The sequence below is a fragment of the Balaenoptera ricei genome, chromosome 1 (genome assembly GCF_028023285.1).
Source record: "Balaenoptera ricei isolate mBalRic1 chromosome 1, mBalRic1.hap2, whole genome shotgun sequence".
Classification (NCBI taxonomy): Eukaryota; Metazoa; Chordata; class Mammalia; order Artiodactyla; family Balaenopteridae; genus Balaenoptera; species Balaenoptera ricei.
Window position 1 is genome coordinate 148,330,556 of NC_082639.1, and position 27,850 is coordinate 148,358,405.

The following is a 27,850-nucleotide window of genomic DNA, read 5'->3' on the forward strand; positions in this document are numbered from 1 at the left end:
CCAAATGACCTGACTAACAGGAAATATGCCTCTTGCATATGAAGGTGATGTTGGAGATTTTTAAGAGTTAGGTGAGATTTTATCTTCCTTGGTCTTTGTAGTCAGAGCAATGGCTGTTTTCATGCTCTCTTATAATGCATTTTGCAACCTTAACATTAATGCTATGTAAAGACACCTAAGTCTTAAAGTAGTATTTTTTATTCTTAGTATCCTAATTTATGTTTAACATTTTAAAATCATTGGTGACGAATTATAAAAACTCACATATTTTTCTTTCGTTATGGTTCAAATATAAAGAATGAATTTATGCCTTAATACCTAATAGAGTGCCATGTTCCCGTTGCTTTGGCTAATGAACAGCAAGTTGTTATTTACGATGGTGGTGCAGATGGTTAGTGTTGGTGGTGGTGATGATAATGGTGATGATTGTGATGCTGAAATGAGACTGAAAACCAACTGAGAATGGATTACTTTTCCTTAAAGCCTGAAATTGGACTCTGGACTTTGATGGAGTTGAACTGTGGTTCTTCAATACCTTGTTCTTGCTCCATTACAACTACTTTTTAAAAACGAGTTGAGCTTTTTTCTAGGGATTAAAAGAAATCTAAGAGTAGAAATAATTATAGTGAGGTCTATTATATCCTTATTTAACCTAATCAAGTAAAGTCTGAATCATTCTGATCATCTTTATTCAACTGTTATTTGGTTGAAATCCCATTATGCTTCCCTGTGTTTGTTCATGTCCTTTCTAATTTTCTTATCATCAGGAGAAATATTCTTTCCAGAGCAGTGGTAAATTTCTCACCTGCTGTGGGATGATGTCATCCCATCTGTATGTTGCACACAGACTTATTTCATGACCCTGAGCAGCACCCTATACCCAGGCGTTATTTGAGAAATGACCTCCTAGCTCTCCACATCCTGGCTTGGGTAACTGACATTTATTTTCACTTTAATATCTGAACTACAGGGCCTACCAGTGGGATTCTCGCTGGGAGATTTGCCAAACCAATTCTGGCAGACGCCGTTGGAAGGCATCATGTTTAGACAGAAATCCCAAGAGCTGCCGAATCTTTGCAGCAATCCTATGTCAAAATGAGGTAGACATGAAAAACCTTTTGTTTTAGGAAGGTGGGAATAAATGTAGGTATTCAGAAAATTCCGAAGAGAAACAACTGTTCATTTTTTTCCACCTCTTCCCCTAAAGGCTGTCTGCAGCATCCCCACATCATGTGTAGTACTCCAGCATTTCAGAATTGATGGCCTCCAGATGCAATCACAATTTGAACTTACTGGCCATGGCCAGTCTGCCCTTGACCTCACACATTTCTCTAGCCCTATGTTCACCAAGAAGAAACCATGGAATAATGAGGTTATCAACCAAGTCCACTGGCTGGAAAAACCCTTTAAACATTAACTTCAAAGGCAAACATTATTTGAAAAACACAATGTAAACAGGAGAAAAAAGAAGAGCGATTATAAGCTGCTAGCAATTAGGCACTAATTAGGTTTGTTCCGTTCTTTAGCTGCCCACTTCAGCGGCACCATTTGTATCTCTTTCAAATGTTTGGGGTTTCCTCTTAGTGAAACCAAACCACAGTTTGCAGACTGACTTATAATAAAGGTACATCATAAATATATCCAGATCTAACTGACTAACTGAATTCTCAATTTCATTTATAGTAAAAACCCAGTTGAATGGAAAGCTGACACCATGTCTGTTTGGCTCATCAGTGTATCCCTATAAGTTAGCACAGAGCCTGGAACATAATAATTGCGCAAAAAGCACATTATTGAATTAATTTAGTTTTGTTAATACTCATGGCATCTATTTCAAAAATTGTGGAAATGAATTGATTTCTAGCTGATTGAGTGGGGGATATTTACACTAAGTAAATTATTTAAACTACCAGTTATAAAATAAATAAGTCACAGGTATATAATGTACAGCACAGGGAATATAGTCAATATTATAACAATTTTGTATGGTGCCTAATCTATATAAATAACTGATCACTATGTTATACACCTGAAGTTATTATAATATTATGAGTAAATTATACTTCAATAAAATAAAAAAATAGGCTTTAAAGAGAAAGAAAATGATTAAATATTTCTTTGATGGTACCTTCTTTGATGATTAATTCTTACTCTGTAGTAGTATAGATGTAAAACATAATTGACTAGACCAGATATATCAACATCCCAGCTACCCCAGAGAATTCTTGTATCCTTTTTGACGATAAATTTCTGATTTAATATTTCATTTTCAAAAGTCTTTTTTCTGCCATAGAAGTGGAATGCAATAGGCACTTTGATATTTTCTAAGTTGAGGTCCTTTGAATCCATGGGCATGAGGCAAATGATAGTATCGCAGGATCTCCAGAGGCCGGCAGGCATAAAAATTCTCAGAGCCAAGTTACCTTTTAGGAATGACCTGTATTCCATCAATGGCTTTAAGTGTCTTTCATTTACAAGTCACTGCATAACATGAAAGAGATGTTATGTACCTTGGAATATATTGGAATATGGAATAATAAGAAAGACATGATCTCGACCTCAACAAACTTATCATCAAACAAATAAAAAGGGAAAGAGCAACTCAAACAAAACAGGCAGCAGTCAGGACAAGATTGGCTCCAAACCTATGTTCACTAGATAGAAAGAGGCAAAAGGCCCAGTATAGAGACTTTGCCTGAAAACACGTTTATATTGAAGTTCCAGATGAGCAGATGGAAACCAGTAGTCAGCTAGCGGGAGCAAAGTAGCCAGGGGCCCCATAGTAACCAGTGGAGATGCAGAAACACAACATTGGGATCAGATTCATTCTACTCTCAAAAACAATTTACCTCCCGTGCTTTCATTACTTTTGGTTTCTCTCTTGCACGGATTGGACCAGATCCCTGATAGGGGTTATCCAAAGAGCTCCTCTCCAGCCAGAGCCCAAGGAGGGAGCCTGAGGCCAGTGCCATCGAGGCTCCAAGGGGGCCGCCGTACATGCATGATTCCAGCGCGGCCTTGGCCGTGGAACTCTGGCCGTGGCTGACTGCACACTGCTGCAGCTGTTGCTGCTTGTGCCGCTGAGCTGCATGGCCAAGTTCTAAGCCAAGGTCACCCTGTACTGCGTGCTCTGCTTTATGGTCATCACCGTGGCCATGGTCACCTGCCTGCTGTGTCGCCATGGCCAGATAGTGGAGAATGTGAGCATCGTCAGTGGGCTCATCCAGCCCTTCAAGTACATATACTGCATTCACTTTGAGATTAAGGGCCACCAGAAGCTGGAGGTGGACCACCCCTGTGTCATCATCTCTCACCACCAGAGCATCCTGGGCATCGTGGTCTCATGGAGGCCCTTCCCGAATGCAGATTGCCAAGCAGGAGCTGTTCTTCATAGGATGCATGGGCCTGATCATGTGTACCTTGGGGCATCTTCATTGGCAATGCAAATAATCAGTAAACAGTCTATAATAGGAATAGAGAAGAGTTTTATTCTAGCCAAACTGAGGACTGTAGCCCTGGAGACACAGATTCAAGAAGCACTTGAATTGTGTTCTGCCTGAACAAACAAAATGAGGGAGGCTTATATAGGCAAAACCCACAAAGTTGCATAAATTGTTTGTCAAGGATTAGGATTAGAACTGGCAAGAAGAAAGGGTGCTTGTTAAGCAAGGATTGTTTGGGGACTGAATGGTTGCATAGTTATAAGGGGAGACCTTGAGACCATAAGGTTGCAGCAGGCAACTGCTAGCAGATGTTGTTTTGAGAACAGTTGGTGGTGTCCTTGAGTTTGATACAGTTCAGAAAACTCAAGTTCTCAGTGATGCAGGAGCGTGTCTGAAACCACACCCACAGTGGCCACCTGGCTCCGTTTTGAATGCTTGAACCACAGTTACTCCATTTTTACTTTTTAAATACATTCTTTAATGGTTAAAGCCCATGTTCAATGCATGCTTGACAGTACGTAGACAGGCTGTTCTAGTTAGCATAAAGTTCAAGCCAAATCATGTATAAACTAGGATGAATTCCCCATACCTTAATTTGTGAAAATTTCTTGTATCATCAACTAACAAAGTACCAGGACCATGATGGCACAGGTGGGCTTGGGCGTGGTCAGAGAGAACCTTGAAGTGTGATTCTACCCTGAGGGCGTGCAGAACGACAATAGGACTTGCTGCCTTTCAAGAGAGGGGCCTTCTACCTGGTGATCTAAGGCTGGTTGCCCCTCACCTCTGTGTTATACTCTACCTTCTCCTTCTGCAACCCCAAGAGGAAGCTCTTCACCTCAGGAGTGGTCACGGTGAAGGTTCTGGATGCCACCCCCACCAGCAGCCACCCTGTGGCTGGATGTTCCCAACCTCACGGACACCAGCTGCCATGAGCTTGGGAACATCCAAGTCCCAAGGACCACCTCGAGGACCACCTTCTCCCGCACGTCCAAGATACCCCGGAAAAACGGGGCCACTGCAGGGCCTGGTGCCCAGCCAGCCCAGTAGCTGAGGCCATGGGTTGGGTCAGGAGCTGAGGGCAGGACCTGGCTAGAGAATGGACAGAGGGACCCCAGCCCTGGCTGCCAAATAATACTATGTCACAGTAGTCCGGCTGCTCTCCGCCTTGCATTCAGGCCCCATCAAGTGGAAGCCTCTTTCTGTCATTGGCCTCAGACCCAGGCCCCTGATGTCCCCTCAAAGGAGAGTGTGCCAGACCCTCACCAAGCTCTGAAGGCAAAGCCTTGCCCACTGTCATGCCTGCAAGATCCAGGAGTAGGAGCAGGCCTGGGGCTCCAGATCGGCTGACAGGGCTGGGCTGGGCTGCAAGGCCTTGGGATGAATGGCCAGAGATGAGGCCCTCTGTGGTCCTGCCTGGGCCTGTGGGGTGCGGAGTCAGGTTTTGGGTGCCCAGCCACAGCCTGCATCGGTCTTTCAGGGAGAGGAGGAGCTCTGGGGGAGTGAAAGGAGCAGACCCCAGTTTTGTACACTCCTGAAAGTGCAAAATAACTAAATAAACAAACAAATAAATATATTTTTAAAAGTAAAGGCGTGGCAGTGAGAAACCTGCAAATCTGCTAACATCATTGACATTTCACTCTGTGTGTTTCCTTTTATCTGCAGAACCGCCCAAAGTCACTGTGATGCCCAAAAATCAGTCTTTTACAGGTGGATCTGAGGTCTCCATCATGTGTTCTGCAACAGGTTATCCCAAACCAAAGATCACCTGGACCATGAATGATATGTTTATTGTGGGTTCACACAGGTACTGGGTTTGTATCATGTTCTTTGTTTTTACTGAGTGAGAGAAGTTGGTGAAATTTCTGGACAATACTAATCTGACCAAATCCCTAAGGTTAAGGGAGATTTGACCCAAATCCACAGCTTTAGATTTTCTCAATAGGCCAGGAAATGTCAGTAAAATAATAAATGATGAATGTATAAATGTATAGAGTTTGAGGTTCTTAAGTCTTGAATTCAATAGCTGGGACTAAGTGCTTCCTAATACTTTGCTTTGCAAACATAACACTGTAACAGTTGGTTTACCTTGAATAATTGAAATGGGGATAATGGACTTTCTGTGGGTAAAGTAATGTGTAGTTTTAACCTGTCTGCTAGAGGTTTGGTCCTGAGATTTAACAGAAGAGAGAGGGAGAGACAAAGGACAGAACAGTAGCTCTAATTAAAGTGTATGCAGACATTGTTCATAACTCCTGCTCACTGTTGCCATACTATCGTACATTCTGCTGGATGCTTTTACAAGAAAATGAATCCTCTCATGCTCAAAGAGAGTACTGAACACGAGGGGCATAAGCAATGAAGTTTCCAGCCATCAGGCTTCCATTACTCTGGGTTTGGCAGGAGGAGAAGGGCTTAGGTGTGAGCCAGATTCCATTCCTGGTCTCTTCACAAGACTGACTTGAGATGTGAGGCATTGCATCTCTCAGGTTTTCATTTTGAGGAACTGTTTAGCTTAGAAGTTCACACAGAGCAAGATTGCCTGGGTGCAAATTCCACTTCTTCCCTTTACTAACCCTGACTCCGGGCAAGTTGTATAACCTCTTTGCTCATCTGTATAACAGAGATAATAGTATCTAACTCATTGGGTTGTTAGGAAGATTTAAAACATTGATAAATGTAAAGCTACTAGAGCAGCCCTAATACATGGCAAGTACTAGATATGTGGGACCTATTGTTATTATCATTATAACATTTCTGCTTATAAAATGATGATGTTAATCATTTCTGCAATCAGCACCACAAACATAACTCTAAAATATTTGAAAGGAAGGTGCTATAGTTCCTTGATACTATTATTAGAGTATTTTCAATTTTATTTTCTTTTTGTCTGTAGGTATAGGATGACCTCAGAAGGTACCTTATTTATCAAAAATGCAGTTCCCAAAGATGCAGGGACCTATGGTTGCCTGGCAAGTAATTCAGCTGGGATGGATAAACAGACTTCTACCCTCAGATACACTGGCAAGTATAATCAGTTTAAAAGGCAGTACAAATAGTATGAATATCATATCAAGCAATGTAAAAGTACTTTCTTGAAAATTAATATTAGGAATGAGTTATACCCAGTTGTATAAGTTATTGTTTGTTTCACACATTGATTAAAGCAAATACTGTAACTAATTTAAGTTAAAAGTTCAGGGGGTGAATAGCTTTGGTAATCAACAGAAATCAAGGAAGCTTCCAGATTATGGAAGAGTTCCAGAATGTCCACAGAGTTCTATCCTTCCATGATTCATCTGTTCTTTGTAATATTTTACTTACAAATTAATAAATTCTGTATCCTTCCTAGTTTACCTCAACTTTCATTTTACATTTTCCACTTATGTTCATATATATATGAATTTATATATATGTATAAATATATTTATACATATGAAACTTTATAATATTTCTGTTATAATTAAATATTTACAACATCTCTGTCAATTATCTAGATATTACTTTTTGCTTTTCATCTTCAGTTTTTCCCCTCCAAACTCAGACATTTATTGAAGATATACTTTATGACAACTATTTTATAATACAATATTCCATAATATAGTAGAATATAATACATTCTAACATATATAATGTAATCGAATCTATTATAATACATAATTGTATATTCTAATAATATGTAATATAGAAGAGAATATTTCTTTTACTTTGGTCTTTCTTAGACAAATAAAGGACAAGGGCATTATATGCTCAGTGTCATTTTGTAAACTGTGAATAATTAATGACTAGCAATCCACCCTTTCTCTCATTTTTCTTCATCATTCATAGTAAGGTAGTAAAATTGGCAGTGGAGAGGAAGGAGTGTAAAAGAGCCACAATAAAGATTGAGAATTGTAGATGCTGTGTATAGATGAAGGAGGTAACAAAAAAGTCACAAATACTGGACCTAAAAGCCTGGGAAGAAGTCTCATTTATAGAAATGAGGAAGGCACGTGGTGAATAAGTTTAGAAGGGAAGATGGGCTCAGATTTAGAGATGACAATTAAAAACGTTCATAGAACAGCCATGTGGAGAGGGAACAAACAGTTGGGAATGGGGGTTGAAACAGATTCTGCATCGCAGAAATGAATTTTGGTTCATTCACAAAGAAACCAAAATATTTCACCCATTTATTTAACTTAGTAATCACCCAAAGTATGTAAAATGCTGTGCTAGAGACTGTGGAATGTAAAATAAAAAATGTATGTCAGGAGGTCCTTACTTTTCAAGAGTGTGATTAATGGGAGTGGATATATGTAAATAAATATAATAAGGCAGACAAATAAGTACAAAAGTGGAAGGTTGGTGGAGGGGAAGATTAATTCTGACTGGGGAATTTGCCAACACTTCTTAAAGGAGATAGGATTTAAGCTCAGCCTGGAAGAATGAGTGGGATTTGAAGAGTTGTGGCAAAGGGCATTTCAGGCAGAGGAAAAAACTTTAGCAAAAGCAGGAAGATGGGAGGGAATAGGGCATGTTTTGGACTACCAGTGTAGCTCCATACCTTGTGATAAGTAAGGAAGTGTAATGGAGCGTGAAGTTCAAAAGAAAGCCATGCACCAGTTTATGATTTTTGAAAGCCGAACTAGGAAATTATGAAATGCAATCACCAAAGTTTTCTAGCCAAAGAGTAACATGATCTTTGAGAAATTAACTCTTGGCTTTGTTTAAAACTACCTCAATTGAAGTTAGGAAGTCCTAAAATGTTCAGTTAAGAAAAAAATATGTGCATGAACTAAAGCATTAGGCAAAGGGGTGAATCAAACAGAGCTAAGGAAAGAAACTTAGAGAATGTCTGTATTTAACATCAAAGGGAAAAATAGAGTTAAAAGTGGGAGATTCTACTTTTTATAGATGCAAATTTTAGCCTTAGACTACAACTGTCTCTCTGTAGATAGACATGAATATCCTTAAAATCACGTAGAAAATGTGCATCAATTAATTGAAATGTGCATCACCTAGAAAATGTGCATCAATTAATTTCCTAAATTTTTGGACACTGTTTCATCAGAATTATTTTTTCCTAATGTTCTTTTGGCCTTATAGATGATCTTTTCATCACACACATCTGTGTGCATATACATCATGAGTTTATTTCTGTTTGTAAAAACTGAGATAGCCACAAGCACATAAATAATAATAGTTTTTTTTTTTATTGGTTCATTTAGTAAACATAAACAAGGTGTAAGTGGCATTGTGCTAGACGTTAATTATTTGCATGTTTGTTGTTTTCAGAAGCCCCGAAGTTGATCGTAATTCAGAGTGAGCTCTTGGTTGCCCTTGGGGATACAACAGTTATGGAATGTAAAACGTCTGGTGTTCCTCCACCTCAGGTTAAATGGTTCAAAGGTACATTTCTTAAGTATGTTCATGTCCAGTTCACTTAGTGTTGTTTTCTCTTTTAGATAAAAATGATTTGTTAAAAATTTGTTTTGGTGTGTGACTTAGCAGCCCCATAAAATGTGTTTATGGTCTCACTAGAGACGATAGTTCAAAATTCTGCACTCTGAATTTCAGCACTTGACATCTGGTGTGGATTATAGGACCGTGAAAATCTAAGCAGGAAAACTTCGCCTTTGCTAATCCAGCTGAACATTCTCTTTATTAGTTTAGGATTGTTTCCTGTAGAAAATTGTCCAAGAATACTCAGTTAATGTTTAAAATAGCTTCACTTATTTCAGTTGACTTTGCTTAGGCTCTCACAATTAGCACGCTTTCTATAAAGTGCTCAAATAAAGACATACCTCGAAAATTACAGTTGAATGACATTTGACTGAAAGACAAACGTATTTTGTGGTCAGCTTCATCATTGCATGGCAGCTGTTTATATCAAGTATAGAAATTATCTGCCTCTATTTGTGATATAAAGATTCTACCTCTGTGATTCTGTAATAAAATAACCATAATGTGCTGCTTGTCCGTGGTGAGAATGTCCTTGGGTCCTGGTCTAGGCTCAAATGCTGACAGCAGATATCTGTATAAAATGTCCTGCTTCTGTTTTTCTCTCAGTTTTTCCAATCTATGAGAAAGAAAAATCCCCACAAACACCCTAAGAGGGAGGTTGCTAGGATTATTGAGATGCTGTTTGCAAAATACTCTTTAATCTTCAGATGAAAAATGCTAAATAGTACAAAGCACTATTGTTATGATTCTGTTTGTTAAATCACAGACATTCCCATAGCAACAGGTTGATGTCATAATTACAAAATTGTGAATTCACCTCGGGTTCAAACTCTTAGGGAACACGAGGTGAAAAGGAAAGGCTTTATGTAGAAAACAAATACTTTTCAATAATACAAATCAAAAACAGGGAGGGAAACTAGAAAATAATGTCATTTTCATAGTTTTCCATGTTAAATGATTTAGTCTTCGTGTTTTCTCTGAAAAGAAAGCATTTCTCTATTTGCTTCTTAATTAGATTTCCAGTCAACAAAAACTAATTTTCCTTATTTGAAAAACTTAAATCTTTAACTTACAAATGAAGTAGATAAAAGTTTCAAACGCACATCTTAATTAAATAAATCCAGAAAAATATCAATCAGTAGTTTATGTTAATAATAAAAAAAATCTTTAAAGTAATGGAACCTGCTGATTTCTCTGCCTGTAAATAGCTGAGTCACAGAGAGAAAGTTTTTTATTCTCCCAAGTAGGTGCTACTCTCCTGAATAGTCTGTATGTCAGCTTTGGTCCCACAAATGGCTTGGGGGGTGAATGAGGAGTTAGGGAGCTGTGCAGCTACCACCATGGAAGATTCTAGAATTGACTGCCTAGTAGTTTCTTTTCTCAACCAGAGACATTGGAGTTCAGTGCGCCTAGTAAATCATATCCCATTTCTCTGTTCGAGTTATGCACCAACAGAGCTAGCATGTGGGCATTAAGCACTGACACATCATGTTGGAGGACCTGCTTCGATTGATGTTCATCACCGATATGCAGAGCTGCCCTGAACCCCAGTATCACTTCCTCTCCCAGTCCCAGGCAGGCAATTTATTCCATAAGCAGAATCTGGATCATAAAGAGAAAAGCCAGGGGACAAACTCTTCTACATGCAAACTGGCTCCAAAAAGAAAGGGACGAGGAGGCAGCTGGACCTTTCTGTGCCACCTCTGCTGGGGATGAGGCAACAACAAGGTTAGGAAGATCCTACCTTATGGAAACCACAGGGGGAAAGAATAGTTCTTTCCCTAACCATAAGAATAACTTTTTCTTCATAGCTTTTTTTCCAGGCAGTTCTTATTGAATAAAGTAGGTGGTCGTTTGTTTATTTTTTATTTATGGTAAGAACACACGAGCTCTACCCTCTTAACAAATTTTTAAGCAACAGTACACTATTGTTACCTCTAGGCACTGTTGTACGGCAAATCTCTAGAACTTATTCATCTTGTATGATTGAAACTTTATGCCTGTTGAACAGCAGCTCCCCATTTCCCCTGCCCTGCAGCCCTTGGCAACCATCATTCATTAATAAATTGTATTTCATTCAGGCCATTTGAGAAAAGGAATTTCGTACGTACAAATGCCCCCCAAAATTTTAGATTTTAGAAATGAGCAACATAGGGCTTCCCTGGTGGCGCAGTGGTTGAGAATCTGCCTGCCAATGCAGGGGACACGGGTTCGAGCCCTGGTCCGGGAAGATCCCACATGCCGCGGAGCAACTGGGCCCGTGAGCCACAATTACTGAGCCTGCGCGTCTGCAGCCTGTGCTCCGCAACAAGAGAGGCCGCGACAGTGAGAGGCCCGCGCACCGCGATGAAGAGTGGCCCCCGCTCGCCGCAACTAGAGAAAGCCCTCGCACAGAAACGAAGACCCGACACAGCCAAAAATAAATAAATAAATAAATAAATAAATTTAAAAAAGAAATGAGCAACATAAAGTGGGTTCAAAGAAGAATCAGGGACACTATTAAAATGTTGTATAAAGAATATTTCTGGTAAAATAGTAAAGAAATTGAATTTGTTTCTTTAGATCTGTTGTTGCTAAAGTGTAGTTGGGAATCCCTGGAGGTTCCCCACAATTCTTTTCAGGGAATCCATGAGATCAAAATTATTTTCCTGATGATACTAAGATGTTATTTGGCTTTTTCACACTCATCTCAGCTACATGATATGTGATATCCAATAAAGTGAATGCAGAAGCAAAAATGACCACTCAGCTCTCTTCTATTAAGCTAGACATTCTAGAGGTTTGCAAAAATGTGAAACAATGCCACTTTTCTCACTAAGTTTCTCTTGTTCAGGGAAATTTTTTTTTTATAAAATACATTTATGTTAAAATATCATGAGTTATTAGAAACTAAATACATATGTTTTAAAATTTTTCAGTTTCCTTTCTAAAATGTGAAGTACAAATATAATCCACATAAACAAAAATTCATTAAAGTCCCCAATAATTTTTAAGAGTATAAAAAGGTCTTGAGACAAACATTTTTGAGAATCACTAAAGAACCTTCAACAATTTAAAGGGTCTTATGTCATGGATAATGATCTCTCTGTTAGTCTTTGCATCCACAGAGGCCAGAATTGAATTTAAACTAAAGCAGAAAGAATCCTCCTTAATGGTAATGATTGTTCAATCCTAGAATAGATTGTCAGCAAAGTTTATATATTTTACTATGTGTGTAAACATTCTTCTAATCTTATCTAATATTAAAAGTAAATTCTCCCTCAATCATTTCCATCGCAAGGTTCTGTATTTCTCTGTGGCTTCTCAGTAATTTGATTACTAATTGTTCAGTAGAAATCAAGAGAGATGACCAAAATGTGATCAAAATGCAAACTTGATATAACCAGTGTTTTCCAATTTATATTTTGTTTCATTGCTGCTATTCCTTAAACACTTTTATTTACAAAAAAAAAAGCTACTAGCAAAAAGTAGCTTTTTAGTCTTTATTTCAACCTGTTATGTCCTCTGACATATACAGAAGAAATAAAGGAGAAGTAAAATCCAAAAATCTAAATGCATTTTAGTCCAAACATTTTAATGCTTGATGAACAGCTTGGTCACATTGCATCCTCCCCTAGAGGGAGGAAAGTTTATGTCAACATCATCTGCTTTTACTTATGAAAGTTTCCCAGAGGCACATAGACAAGGCTTTAGTCGCTTCTCTCATTCTCGCGTGGTATCCAGTAGCAAGCTTAGAAGGATGATTGGGGTTTTAAATGTTGGAATGCTGAAAAATACTTTATTTTTGGCACTGACAGTTGCTAATGTAATTTTTTTGTTTTTAAATTTATGGCTCCTTTGACCTCTTCTCCTCCCCAAATTATAAAAACAAAAGGAGAATTGTTTGTTGCTCTGAGTCTGTTGGTGGCTGCTTTATGTAGTGTCCTAGAGAATTGCTAGCTCTGGGGTTTTAGCCTGTTAAAAGCTGAGGGAGTTACTTCCACAGTCCTTAGTCCCAGGGCACATGGCTAAGCTAGTATATGGCATTTTGGAGAGTACCTCTTCAGACTTGACATCTGGGCATGCTGTGAAACCCTAAGGCAATGGCCCTTAAACCTCCTGGAATTTTTTAGGATCCCCACAAAGAGTTTGACATCACCCTTTACAAAAACAAACAAAAAAGATACGGACACTAGGCTGCCACTTAAACATCAGTACTAGGTAATTTTTTATGATATTTGTCATCCTGGTGAAATTCATTCTTCGATGAGGAGAAACCTTGGAGGAAGGGAAGCCTAAGGAAAGGCTAACCCAACTTAGAGATTTGTTGAGGCATTGCCTGCCTTCAAATAGAAATGGTTCTCAGGGGATCTGAGGCACTGCAGGGACAGGCAACCCAGACATAAGTCATCTTTCTTGGGTCATTCCACCCTCATACCGATGTCAAACTCAATATCTGATTCCATCCTCCACTCATTTATCCCCTGCCTGCTTCTTCCAAAAAGCTCCATAATAAAAAACTCTTCCTCTAACTCCAACTTAAAGAACTTTGATGCCTAATACAGATTTAGTAGAGGTATCCTGGGAGATTTATATAACAATACTCCTCTCTGGCCATTGTCAAGAGTTCCTCATCCATTCTTTCTCTTCTCTCAGCAAGCTCTTCCCTACCCTCTCTAGCCAGCTGTGGTTCCTACTTCCCGAACCATCCTTAGAATCCTCTCAGGCAGCTCATACCTTTCACAAGACAAAATCTGACTGAGAACATTCAGCAAACCAGAAACCTGGTCATTAGCCAAACTAAGAACAGCCATAGTCTCCGAAGCATTTCCTGGGTCATTGAAATTCATCCTGCCACAAAGATGGTAGAAACCTCATTTCAACCTTCATCTTCCCATTCCCTTCTTACCTAACACAGCCACGGTGACAGCTGCCACTCTTTCCTAGTCCCCCAACATAGCTTCAGAGAGTTTGTTCTCATTTAGGTACATATACGGTAGGAAATATTTGTATATAATTCATTTAGGGCCTGACTTTTGACTATAGATTAGCCTGTGGAATTATACAGACTAATAAATCAGCTCATTACCAAGAAACACTTCATTCTTTCATTGCATAAACATTGTTTAAGTGTCTGCATTGTGCAAGACACTTGTATTTAAAAACTTTACAATCGTTTTCTTCAGAAGTTTTGCAATCAAATCAATAGCAAACTATGTAAACATTTAACTGTTTAATGTTCTCCGCTTTGTTTTGACTTAGGGGATCTTGAGCTGAGGCCCTCACCATTTCTCATTATTGACCCTCTCTTGGGACTTTTGAAGATTCAAGAAACTCAAGATCTGGATGCTGGTGATTATACGTGTGTTGCTGTCAATGATGCCGGAAGAGCAACTGGCAAGATAACTCTGGATGTTGGCTGTAAGCATCCCGTCTCTGATAGACAAGTTTGTATTGAAATTGACCTGGTATTTTTTGACACTAATAACTTTGAAGCAGTTGGTGGAAATATTTGTCAGAATGGCAAAATTAGAGAGCATTTCAGATTATTAATATAATAATGGTAGTTAGCATATACCAAGTTTTTTCCTATTTACCATGCACTGTGCTAAGAACTTGTATATGCATTATATCATTAAACCCTCATAACAATCTTAAGAGGAAGATACTATAATTTTCTCTGTTATATAGGTAAGGAAATGGAAGCTTAAGAAGGCTAAGCAACTTGACCAGGGTCAAGAGCTATGGAGGGACAGAGCCTGGATATTTGAATCTAGGTTGTTTGATTTTAGAGACTGTAGGCTTCACTGGTCTATCATCTGTTGCCAAACATTTTCCTATCAGGAGTCATCCATCTGGACACCAAATTCCTAAGTATTAACATCTGGAGGCCAAAACTTAGACTTTGGCCCTAGACCATAATTTGGAGATGTTGATGACAGCAAAGGTAGCAGATTGTTATCTTACCTTTTTTTTTTTTTAATTCACTAGCAATGACTCCTCTATGTATAAAACAAAGTACAAACTACAAATAAATGTCAATCACAATGTGAATGATACAGCATGTGCATGACAACTTTAGTCGGATTACTCAAGAAGTTTGGCCCTCCCTCCTTCTTCATCTCTCCGTCTCATCTCATGTTTCTTGAAAAATAAAATTACAGAGTTTGGTAACACATGAAATAAAACAGAGCTTGTTTCATGTGAAAAAGACCCTGGCAGCTTAATTTTAACAGATAAGTCAAATGTTTGCATCACTTAAATTTATAAAATATGACATTTCATTAAATTGTATTTTCATTTATGCATGATGATTTTCATGCCAAAGCTGTTTTTTTTTTTAACAAAAGTTAAGAACTATAAAGAAAATGCATTTTTTATTTAGAATAAAGTTAACACAAAACATTTTAGTTCTACTATCTTTGTTCTTTAAATGAAAATCATGACCCTCTAAGCTTCGTATTTTATTTCATATAAACTAAAATTTTTTTCCTGCTGGGATCTTTTATGATCCCCAAGCCCCTAGGCTGTCTGGTGAACACTCTGCATTCTTGGTGATTATGCCCCTGGGGTAGAATCAACAAAGCTGAAAGTGGCCACAAAGACCACTGTAGAATCTGTCTAGGGCACAGTAAGATGTGTTTGAACCATGACTAAACTCTGTGGTTATTAAGAGAAGTGCCTTGGAAATAAGATTGGAATCTCTGGGTGGAGGGTCTCTGAATCTACCAGCAGAGTGTAAAATACAAGAAATGCTTTTAGAAATATAAGGCCCAAATGAAGAGGGTGATTAGATACAGAATTCTTGTTTTCAAGAAATATACAAAGTTTCACTTCTCAACATTTTCTAGTTTTGCTTCTCTCTCTTTCCTGCACAGATATTTTCTATTCACCCAATGTTCTTGTAGAGTTGTCTAGCTCTAGAAGGAAGAGTGAAATAGCCCAGCAAAAAGGGAATGACACCCTCAACCCCTCCAAGACTGTAGAAAATCTAAACATCTTACATGTTTCTTTGCTTACTTACTGTCTTCTTGAAAATCTTTTTAGCTTCTGGACTTTCCAGGTTCTCTCTTCGGATTAGTGACAAACCATATAAGGGTTAGGTCTGTCTGTGCTGAAGTGACTTGGAGTAGATAGGAAACATCCTAACAAAAGTTTTATATTTATCCCTTATTCCTTGAACTGAATTTTGTTTTATCTCCACTCATATTCAAGATCTTCACTCGCAATGACCCTTTCTAAAACAATGGCTTCCTTAACTTTTATTCCAGTAATTGTCCTGATGGAACTACTTACATAAACTCTATTGTTTGCTTACTGTAACCTTGATCACTGTTAAAAGTTGCCAAATAACTTAATATTAACATCAGTGCCATTCATGTTTCTGCTATGCCTTAACTATTTCCTTATTCACCATTAGAATTCTGATCATTGTAGCTTACAAAGTTTGATCAGACCTTTTCTGTCCACATAAGGCTATTGTTACATATCCTAGTAGACAGAGGATATAACTGCCAAGCACCGTGCAAATCACAGTTGCAGTGATAGTTGTGATTATTGCTATTAGGTTTAAAAGCAAACAAACAAAAGAACAAGTTTTCCCTAGAATTTATATAGTGTTTAAGAGAATGAGCTCTAGAAAGGGACTGGGTTTTCTACCTGACTTTTAACAGTACCTACCTGATAGGTTGGTTGTAAAGATGAAATGAGGTATTATCACCTATGTGCATTCAGTATGTCAGCGGTTACTGCTTTTCCTCCAAAGCTGCTTAATGAACATGTATCAAATAGGTGAATATTAACTTTACAAACTGAATGGTCACTTTGATTCTTTGAGTCTTGAAAAATAATATAGAAATGCATATATAATAGTGGTATAGCGTTTAAGATTAAGCATTGTGCTTTTAATACGATAGTCACTGTTTCAACTTGATTTTTTTTAAAAAAGGGCTTGAGACAATTTAAGTACTACTATTAGTGGTGCATAAAATTATTCATTTGAGTTCCAAAACTACTGGGCATAAATTTAAGTAGATTATGACTTAAGAAGAAAAACTTGCTTTTATCCATATCATGTAACTAGTTAGACTTTCAGATTGTTTTTGTGGGCCTATTATTTCACATAAACAATACTAGATCAAAAAATAATCATAAAAAGGCCATTTAATGTTATTCATGAGTTCTAGCTTCTTGTAGTGAGTCTCCGTTATGGACATTTCAGGTCAATGTTCAGGGAATGTTACCAATGCTTTTCATCCTTTTTTAAAAGGGTGTCATTTGGAAGAGAAGAAGATTGGCTACATCAAACAAAAAGCTGGCCTGGTAGTGACTATATTTGCAGCATTCCACACCACAGAGGGTGATGTTTTAGACTTAGACTGTGGTTTCATGTTTTGTGGTTTGGTAGAACCAAAACAGTATGTTCAGCCATTTTAGGAAAGAAAATCTCAGGTTGACTAATCTAATGCAAGAGTTGCATAGTGGGGATAGATTTAATTATCACTAAAGGAACTAGAATAATTTTATAGAATAGGTGTCAGAGCAAGATGATCAATCTGTTTGTAACTTTTATATTTTCAAAATACTGTGTGCACACAGCCGTATCCACCTGTAAGTGACAACAGAGCTGTACTGTGCTTTAACCCTGTGCAGTCCTCAAAGTGCTTGCACACAAATATTTAGGGGATCACAGAGGATCCAGCATAATAAATCCAACAGACTGTATGCAGAAGCCAAAGTTGAAACTAACATTAGATACATTAAACTCCAGAACTATGATTTAATAAATTAACTATACAATATTTATGATCATTGATAGTTTATAGTTGGGTGATTACTACATGCTAAATGATTAATAATGATTCTCTCTTTTAACAACGTGAGATAGGATATGTTATCGCCCTTTTGTTCGTGGGGAAATTTAAACTGGGGGAGGTAAAATAATTTTCCAAGTTTATAGACTAAGAAATAGTGGAGCTGCGATTTGAAACCACCTGGTGGGCTGTAGCTTCCCTAAGCTACTTCTCTAAGCAGCTCCTCTGCACAAGTTCCATATTTTGTACTATAATCACTTCTGCTTCCTTTCCCACTGGTTTTGTTAATCTGTTTACCATCCACCCAATGTAATTCACTTGGAGTCCGAATTGGCCACACTCTGGAGTAGGAAGTACTTAAAAGGCTTCTTGGCTTGAGGTAGGAGCTGCTTCATTTTGATGTTTGCTTGTCATTGATGCTATCCTGGCTGCTTACCTAGTGCCTGGTACTCTCATTTGCCTTGTTTTCTGGTACCAGTACATTTATTCCCTGACCTTGTGCTTGTCTCGTGCCTGACACTCTTCCCAAAGCTTCTTCACCACTGGTGACTTCTCTCATCTTAATTGAGTTTTATGGGCACAACTTGAGCTTCACCTACCCTTTTTTTTTTAAAATAGATCTTTACTGGAGTATAATTGCTTCACAATACTGTGTTAGTCTCTGTTGTACAACAAAGTGAATCAGCCATATGCATACATATGTCCCCATTTCCCCTCTTTAGCCTGCCTCCCATCCTCCCTATCCCACCTCTCTAGGTCATTGCAAAGCACTGAGCTGATCTCCCTCCCTGTGCTATGCTGCTGCTTCCCACTAGCTAACTATTTTACATTCGGTAGTGTATATATCTCGATGCTACTCTCACTTCGCCCCAGCTTCCCCCTCCCACCCCATGTCCTCAAGTCCGTTCTCTATGTCTACATCTTTATTCCTGCCCTGCAACTAGGTTCATCAGTACCATTTTTTTTTTTTTTAGATTCCATATATGTATCTATGTGTTAGCATACGGTATTTGTATTTCTCTTTCTGACTTCACTCTGTATGACAGACTCTAGGTCCAACCACCTCACTACAAATAACTCAGTTTTGTTTCTTTTTATGGCTGAGTACTATTCTGTTGTATATATGTGCCACATCTTCTTTATCCATTCATCTGTTGATGGACACTTAGGTTGCTTCCATGTCCTGGCTATTGTAAATAGAGCTGCGATGAATGTTGTGGTACACGTCTCTTTTTGAATTATGGTTTTCTCAGGGTATATGCCCAATAGTGGTATTGCTGGGTCATATGGTAGTCCTATTTTTAGTTTTTTAAGGAACCTCCATACTGTTTTCCATAGTGGTTGTATCAATTTACATTCCCACCAACAGTGCAAGAGGGTTCCCTTTTCTCCACGCCTTCTCCAGCATTTGTTGTTTGTAGATATTCTGATGATGCCCATTCTAACTGGTGTGAGGTGATACCACATTGTAGTTTTCATTTGCGTTTCTCTAATAATTAGTGATGTGGAGCATCTTTTCATGTGCCTCTTGGCCATCTGTATGTCTTCCTTGGTGAAATGTCTACTTAGGTCTTCCGCCCATTTTTTAACTGGATGGTTTGTTTTTTTGTTATTGAGCTCCATGAGCTGTTTGTAAATTTTGGAGATTAATCATTTGTCTGTTGTTTCATTTGTAAATATTTTCTCCTGTTCTAAGGGTTGTCTTTTTGTCTTGTTTATGGTTTCGTCTGCTGTGCAAAAGCTTTTAAGTTTAATTAAGTCCCATTTGTTTTTTTGTGTGTTTCTATTTCCATTACTCTAGGAGGTGGGTCAAAAAAGATCTTACTGTGGTTTATGTCAAAAAGTATTTTTCCTGTGTTTTCCTCTAAGAGTTTTATAGTGTCTGGTCTTACATTTAACTCTTTGATCCATTTGGAGTTTATTTTTGGGTATGGTGTTAGGAAGTGTTCCAATTTCATTCTTTTACATGTAGCTGTCCAGTTTTCCCAGCACCCCTTACTGAAGAGGCTGTCTTTTCTCCATTGTATGTTCTTGCCTCCTTTGTTGTAAATTAGGTGCTGATATGTGCGTGGGTTTATCTCTGGGCATTCTATCTTGTACCTGATAGATCTATCAGGTACAAGATATTGATCTATATTTCTGTTTTTGTGCCAGTACCATACTGTCTTGATTACTGTAGCTTTGTGGTATAGTTTGAAGTCAGGAAGCCTGATTCCTCCAACTCCATTTTTCTTTCTCAAGATTGCTGTGGCTCTTCGGGGTCTTTTGTGCTTCCATACAAGTTGTAAAAATTTTTGTTCTAATTCTGTGAAGAATGCCATTGGCAGTTTGATAGGGATTGCACTGAATCTGTAGATTGCTCTGGGTAGTATAGTCATTTTCACAATATTGACTCTTCCAATCCAAGAACATGGTATATCTCTCCATCTGTTGGTATCATCTTTAATTTCTTTCATCAGTGTCTTATAGTTTTCTGCATACAGGTCTTTTGTCTCCCTAGGTAGGTTTATTCCTAGGTATTTTATTCTTTTTGTTGCAGTGGTAAATGGGAGTGTTTCCTTAATTTCTCTTTCAGATTTTTCATCATTAGTGTTTAGGAATGCAAGAGATTTCTGTGCAATAATTTTGTATCCTGCAACTTTACCAAATTCATTGATTAGCTCTAGCAGTTTTCTGGTGGCATCTTTAGGATTCTCTATGTATAGTATCATGTCATCTGCAAACAGTGACAGTTTTACTTCTTCTTTTCCAATTTGTATTCCTTTAATTTCTTTTTCTTCTCTGATTGCTGTGGCTATGGCTTCCAAAACTATGTTGAATAAGAGTGGCAAGAGTGGACATCCTTGTCTTGTTCCTGATCTTAGAGGAAATGCTTTCAGTTTTTCACTATTGAGTATGATGCTTACTGTGAGTTTGTCACATATGGCCTGTATTATGTTGCGGTGGGTTCCCTCTATGCCCATTTTCTGGAGAGTTTTTTATCGTAAATGAGTGCTGAATTTTGTCAAAAGCTTTTTCTGCATCTATTGAGATGATCATATGGTTTTTATTCCTTAATTTGTTAGTGTGGTGTATCACATTGATTGATTTGTGTATATTGAAGAATCCTTGCATCCCTGGGATATATCCCACTTGATTATGGTGTATGATCCTTTTATTGTGTTGTTGGATTCTGTTTGCTAGTATTTTGTTCAGGATTTTTGTATCTATTTTCATCAGTGATATTGGTCGATAATTTTCTTTTTTTGTGATATCTTTTTCTGGTTTTGATATCAGGGTGATGGTGGCTTTGTAGAATGAATTTGGGAGTGTTTCTCCCTCTGCAATTTTTTGGAAGAGTTTGAGAAGGATCAGTGTTAGCTCTTCTCTAAGTGCTTGATAGAATTCACCTGTGAAGCCATCTGGTACTGGACCTTTGTTTGTTGGAAGATTTTTAATTATGGTTTCAATTTCATTACTTGTGATAGGTCTGTTTATATTTTCTAATTCTTCCTGGTTCAGTCTTGGAAAAATTGTACGTTTCCAAGAATTTGTCCATTTCTTCGTGGTTGTCCATTTTATTGGCATATAGTTGTTTGTAGTAGTCTCTTATAATCTTTTGTGTTTCTGTGGTGTGAGTTGTGATTTCTCCTTTTTCATTTCTAATTTTATTGATTTGCATCCTCTCCCTTTTTTTCTTGATGAGTCTGGCTAAGAGTTTACCAATTTTGTTTATCTTCTCAAAGAAACTCCTTTTAGTTTTATTGATCTTTGCTATTGTTTTCTTAGTTTCTATTTCATTTATTTCTTCTCTGATCTTTATGAGTTCTTTCCTTCTACTGACTTTGGGTTTTCTTTGTTCTTCTTTCTCTAGTTTTTAAGTGTACGGTTATATTGTTTATTTGAGGTTTTTCTTGTTTCTTGAGGTGAGATTGAATTGCTATCAGCTTCTCTCTTAGAACTGTTTTTGCTGTGTCCTATAGTTTTTGGGTCATCGTGTTTTCATTGTCATTTGTTTCTATGTATTTTTTTATTTCTTCTTTGATTTCTTCAGTGATCTCTTGGTTATTTAGTAATGTATTGTTTAGCCTCCATGTATTTATGGTTTTTACAGTTTCCTGTAATTGGTTTCCATCTCATAGTGTTGTGGTCAGAAAAGTTGCTTGATATGATTTCAATTTTCTTAAATTTACCAACGCTTGATTTTTGACCCAAGATGTGATCCTGGAGAATGTTCTGGCTGCACTTGAGAAGAAAGTGTATTCTGCCACTTTTGGGTGGAACATTCTATAAATATCAATTAAATCTATCTGGTCTACTGTGTCATTTAAAGCTTGTGTTTCCTTATTTATTTTCTGTTTGGATGATCTGTCCATTGGTGTAAGTGGGGTGTTAAAGTCCCATAATATTATTGTGTTAACTGTCGATTTCTCCTTTCATGGTTATTAACATTTGCCTTATGTATTGAGGTGCTCCTATGTTGGGTGCATAGACATTTATAATTGTTATATCTTCTTGGATTGATCCTTGATCATTATGTAGTGTCCCTCCTTATCTTGTATAACAGTCTTTATTTTAAAGTCTATTTTATCTGATATGAGTATTTCTATTCCAGCTTTCTTTTGATTTCCATTTGCATAGAATATCTTTTTCCATCCTTTCACTTTCAGTCTGTATGTGTCCCTAGGTCTGAAGTCGGTCTCTTGTAGACAGCATATATATGGGTCTTGTTTTTGTATCCATTCCGCCAGTCTGTGTCTTTTGGTTGGGACATTTATTCCATTTACATTCAAGGTTATTATCAATATGTATATTCCTATTACCATTTTCTTAATTGTTTTGGGTTTGTTTTTGTGGGTCTTTTTCTTCTCTTGTGTGTCCCACCTAGAGAAGTTTCTTTAGCATTTGTTGTAAACCTGATTTGGTGGTGCTGAATTCTCTTAGCTTTCGCTTGTCTGAAAAGCTTTTGATTTCTCCGTTGAATCGGAATGAGATCCTTGCTGGGTAGAGTAATCTTGGTTGTAGGTTTTTCCCTTTCATCACTTTAAGTATATCCTTCCACTCCCTCTGGCCTGCAGAGTTTCTGCTGAAAAATCAGCTGATAACCTTATGGGGATTCCTTTGTATGTTATTTTTTTTTTCCCTTGCTGTTTTTAATATGTTTTCTTTGAATTTAATTTTTGTTAGTTTGATTAATATGTGTCTTGGTGTGTTTTTCCTAGGGTTTATCCTGTATGGGACTCTCTGTGCTTCCTGGACTGGGGTGGCTGTTTTCTTTCCCATGTTAGGGAGGTTTTCAACTATAATCTCTTCAAATATTTTCTCACACCCTTTCTTTTTCTCTTCTTCTTCTGGGACCCCTATAATTCGAATGTTGGTGTGTTTAGTGTCGTCCCAGAGGTCTCCAAGGTTGTCTTCAGTTCTTTTCATTCTTTTTTCTTTATTCTTCTCCTCGGCAGTTATTTCCACCATTTTGTCTTCTAGCTCACTTATTCGTTCTTCTGCCTCAGTTATTCTGTTATTGATTCCTTCCTGTGTTTTTTTCATTTCAGTTATTGTGTTGTTCAGCTCTGTTTGTTTGTTCTTTAGTTCTTCTAGATCTTTGTTAAACATTTCTTGTATTTTCTCAGTCCGTGCCTCCATTCTATTTCTGAGATTCTGGATCATCTTTACTATCATTACTCTGAATTCTTTTTCAGTTAGATTGCCTATTTCCTCTTCATTTATTTGGTCTTGTAGGTTTTTACCTTGCTTCTTCAGCTGTGACATATTTTTTTGCCATCTCATGTGTTTTTTTGTTTTTTTTTAAATGGGTGGGATTGTGTTCCTGTCTTACTGGTTGTTTGGCCTGAGGCTTCCAACACTGGAACTTATAGGCTGTTGGGTAGAGCTGGGTCTTGGTGCTAAGATGAGAACCTCTGTGAGACCTCACTCCGATGAATTTTCCCTAGAGTCTGAGGCAATACCCCTATTCTCTGTTAGTCCAGTGGTTCAGACTCGGAGTTCACACTGCAGGAGCTTCAGCCCGACCCCTGGCTCGTGAACCAAGATCTCACAAGCCGCATGGGGTGGCAAAAAAAAAAAAAGAAAAGAAAAAGAGAGAACAATAACAAAGTGAAAAATAAAGTTAGGCTAGGAAACTAACAGATATGTTAGAAAGAACATAAAAATAAAAATATAGATGAATCAACAACTGGAAGGTACATCAGTACCACAATCGTAAAAAAGAGAAGGGAAAAGGAAAAAAAAAAAAAAGAAAGAAAAAAGAAAAAAAAAGGGGGGTAAAGGCCTTGGCTGTGGAGGTGAGACCTAAGCAAGGGCGAGGTTTGGGCGGTGGGCAGCGCCTATGCTTAGGACCCACAGGGCTGGAATAGGCCCTGGGGGCTGTGGGGGACTGGGGCTTAGGCCCCGGTCTCAGAGAGTGGGGGACCTCACCTGGGAGCCCAGCAGGCTTCCTGGGCTCAAGTGGGTGGGGCAAATGCCCTCCTCTCCTCTCCTGCTTCTCTGGTCTGGAGGGCCCCTCTTGCCTGCCTCTCCTGATCTCCCCAGCCTCCCTCTTATGCCCCCAGGACCAATGTGGCCGGGGGACGTGGAGGCCTTGGGGGGCAGGGGACCTGCCTGGGAGCTCAGCAGGCTCCCCAGGCCTGAGTGGGTGGGGCAGTCACCCTTAGCTTCTCTCCTGCTCCTCCCAGAGGGCCCCTCCCACCTGCCTCTCCTGATCTCCCCAGCCTCAGGGGTGCCAATCCTGTCTGGCCTCTACTTCTTCTCCCCCCTCAGTCCCCCCACGTACTACTGGTTCACTAGGGGGTTCCTCCCGTCTCCTCGGGTGTCAGGGCCCCTCGCCAGCCGCCGGCAGGCACCCTAGCTGTGGGGAGATGCTAACTTGGTGTCTTTCCACACGCCATCTTGACTCTGCCCCCTATCCTTTTTAAATCTAGTTTGTTCTTGGCTTTCTCACATCTGAAAATTCTCATTTTGTCTCCATTTTCACTGATGTCTATGTTCTTTATGTTATTAAGCTTGGTTTCCTCCCCAATACTTGATCAATCCCAGGCTTCTGCATATCTTTTTGCTCTTCTGGAATTTATTTTCTGTCTTATTTCCATATTGACCTGTTCACACTCTGAGCCTAACATATTCTGGGATTTTTATACCTCTCTGTTTCAGACAAGCAACTGGCTCTGGAATAAATGACTAGTATCACTCCAGAGAAAAGTAACTAGACCTTACATACGTAAGATAAGCACACAATCAGCTGCTTTCTAAGCTATTTCTTAAATACGTTTATTTTACCTATTATTTTTTATTAGTCAAATTCCCACATATATGTAAGAGAAATCTAAACACAGATACATAACTTCTTTTTAAAAACACATTGCTCAGTTGTAGTATTTAACTTAATTTTATTTTATGTAGTTTCAAAAAACGAACAATGGCACTTCTGAAATTGCCATGTTTCTTCAAAAATGCAAGTTCAAATGTACTGGATCAGTGTTGTTATCATCATATACACTTAATGCACACACACACACACACACACACACACACACACAAGGTTATGGTTGAAGTGTTTTAATATTGATTCAATCATTCACAAATATCTAGCAGCCATGTATAATGCACAAAGTACCATGTTAGTTGCTATAAAAGGTAAAAATGTGGTTACAAATATAAATTCTCTGGGGAAAGTCAAACATATAGTCTAGTAAGAGGGTGAATTTAGCCATTGCCATGAGGGTGGTGTAGAGTGAGTTCTGTGAAAGCTCAGAGAGGGAAGAAATCATATCCGTTTAGGATGGTAAGAGATGGCATTGAGGAAGGGCCTTTTGAACTGCCTTCAAGAATTGTCAGTATTTCAGTAGCCAGAGATCAACAGCAGACATCACATTTGAAAGGGGTGGTGGTAACACAGGTGCTGATTTCAGAAAGGTCAGTCCTTGACTGGAGAAGAGTAAGTTCTGATTGTCCAGAGAATAAGATTTGTGTGGAGAAATGATCGAAAATGTGGCTGTAAAGTTAAAGGAGGTCGTTTAGCCCAGGCTAATAAAGCACTAATGCTACTTGGGAGACAGCTGTACATCCAAGTCCCAGAATTCCTGTTGAGAAGGAGAGAAGTGATCTCCATACCCATTCTTACTAGCCTGATAACCAGCTTGAGTATGGGCAGTTATAAGAACCCATGGAAAAGGGAAGGCTGATAAAATGATAAAGAATTGTGACTTTGGAGTCAGATCAACCTGGTTTTCAATCCTAGTTCCACTGTTCAACTCCATATGACACTTAGCAAATTAACTATCTCTGTCTCAGTTTTATAAAATTAGGGTAATAACAGTACCTACCTCATAGGGATATTTTGAAGATCAAATGAGGTAATTAATGAAGAGGACTTAACAGAGTCTCTGGCTCTATAAGTGATGGTTGTTGTAGTTCCTAACCATTGTTTAATCTTGACATTATCAAGGAGACATCCCTAGGGTACTTCCTCTTAGAGTCCTACACGAGCAGGTTTCATCTATTACCTCTAATAGTATCTTATGTATTTCTCCTTGCCTGTTACCTCAAACATCATTACTCATAAGTTCCGTGGGACATACTGAGAGCCTCATCTATTTGGGCTTTCTGACAGCGTCCTCCCTATATTGCATTCCTCTGTTTTCCAGGGTATGCCTGTTACCTCTGATTTTTTCCCCCTGGCTTCTGTGGTTACCTAAATTATGTAGATAAGTGTAGACTTCTTACCTATAATTTTATAATTTCTGAATCATTTCTTAGCTCTAACATTAAGCACTCCGTATTCTCCACTTATCAGATACTATTCTGTTACTTTAATTTGAATTATTGATTCTCGAGCTTCAATTTCTTTAACTCAAAAATGCAAAAACAAAAAATGTGAAAGATATTGAGAAGCAAGAATGTGATATACACCAAGAATATAATTTAAGATTAAATACTGTTACCTTGTTATATGGTGATCTATTGAAGAATGAACTCTGATATAATTAGTTTATTTAAAAATTCAGCCTAAAGAAGTAAGTTTTGGAAAGTGTCAAAAATATTTCGTTGCAAGGAAGACTTATTTGTAGGAAAAATTTTAAGTTTTGAGGAGTATGGCGTAAACTAAAATTGAAAACAAATTCCATTAGTTAAGGAAATCTTGATTTAAATTCCCACCCTTTCCATCTTATCACTTTAAGGAAATAGTTGAACTTCTTTGTGCCTCTATTCATTTATTAAAAAAATCTATTTCAATAGCAGACAGGAATACTTAAAGCCTATGTTTATAATATTATATGAACCATGATTTGATTTGAATTCAATCTGTTGATAGTTTAATAATTAATTTATATTTAATGCACATGTATACTATACCAATGACCACTTTTTTTCATTTTAAATATCTTCTAGCACCTCCAGTTTTTATACAAGAACCTGCTGATGTGTCTATGGAAATTGGCTCAAATGTGACATTACCTTGCTATGTCCAGGGTTATCCAGAACCAAAGGTTAAATGGCGAAGGTTAGACAACATGCCCATCTACTCAAGACCTTTTTCAGTGAGTTCCATCAGCCAACTAAGAACAGGAGCTCTCTTTATTTCAAGTAGGTTAAAGGAAATATATTTTATACAAATATATACATATAAATTATACATTTTTTATACATAGGTGTTGCTATGTTTAAAATAGTGAATTAATCGTGCCAACATATTTTGTGTTTGTTGCGTTTCATTTTAAAGTAATACTGAACTCATATCTGGGAATTGTCATAAATGAATAACATTTTATTCAATTTTATGTCATTACTATATCATATAGACTTATGAAGCAATATGACTTCTTCATATCTCACTGTTTCTTATTGCAAATAGAGTCTCCTGGGCCTGTAGGTGAATAAGTAATCACATTTTATTGACTCTTGTACCACCTGTTGTATAGAAAGGTAAAATATTACTAGTAGTTAGTTAATGTTAATTATTTTGGGCCAAGAACACATAACCACATGCATAGGGACACTATACACTATCAAAAATTTTTAATTAAAAGCTATATCTATCTGGAGCAAAACATTTTTTAAAAAGTCAAATATGCCATCATCCCAAACTTTTACCTGTAAGCTATTAAGCATTCAGATATTTGTAAACACTTAGCACTTTTTCAAATATTGTTAAGACTATTTGGATACTGGCACCAGAGG

The 27,850-nt window shown here is 37.9% G+C and overlaps 1 protein-coding gene and 1 pseudogene across 1 annotated transcript in view; both read left to right on the plus strand.

The window, feature by feature from the left end:
* HMCN1 (hemicentin 1) overlaps window positions 1-27,850 on the plus strand; it is a 518,244-nt gene that overhangs the window by 240,239 nt on the left and 250,155 nt on the right. The window contains exons 12-16 of the mRNA XM_059937996.1: window positions 5,109-5,250; window positions 6,340-6,467; window positions 8,718-8,831; window positions 14,127-14,285; window positions 27,062-27,256. Of these exons, the coding sequence (XP_059793979.1) occupies window positions 5,109-5,250; window positions 6,340-6,467; window positions 8,718-8,831; window positions 14,127-14,285; window positions 27,062-27,256 (738 nt within the window). The remainder of the gene's footprint in view (window positions 1-5,108; window positions 5,251-6,339; window positions 6,468-8,717; window positions 8,832-14,126; window positions 14,286-27,061; window positions 27,257-27,850) is intronic.
* Window positions 2,998-4,493, plus strand: LOC132347325 (1-acyl-sn-glycerol-3-phosphate acyltransferase beta-like; annotated as a pseudogene).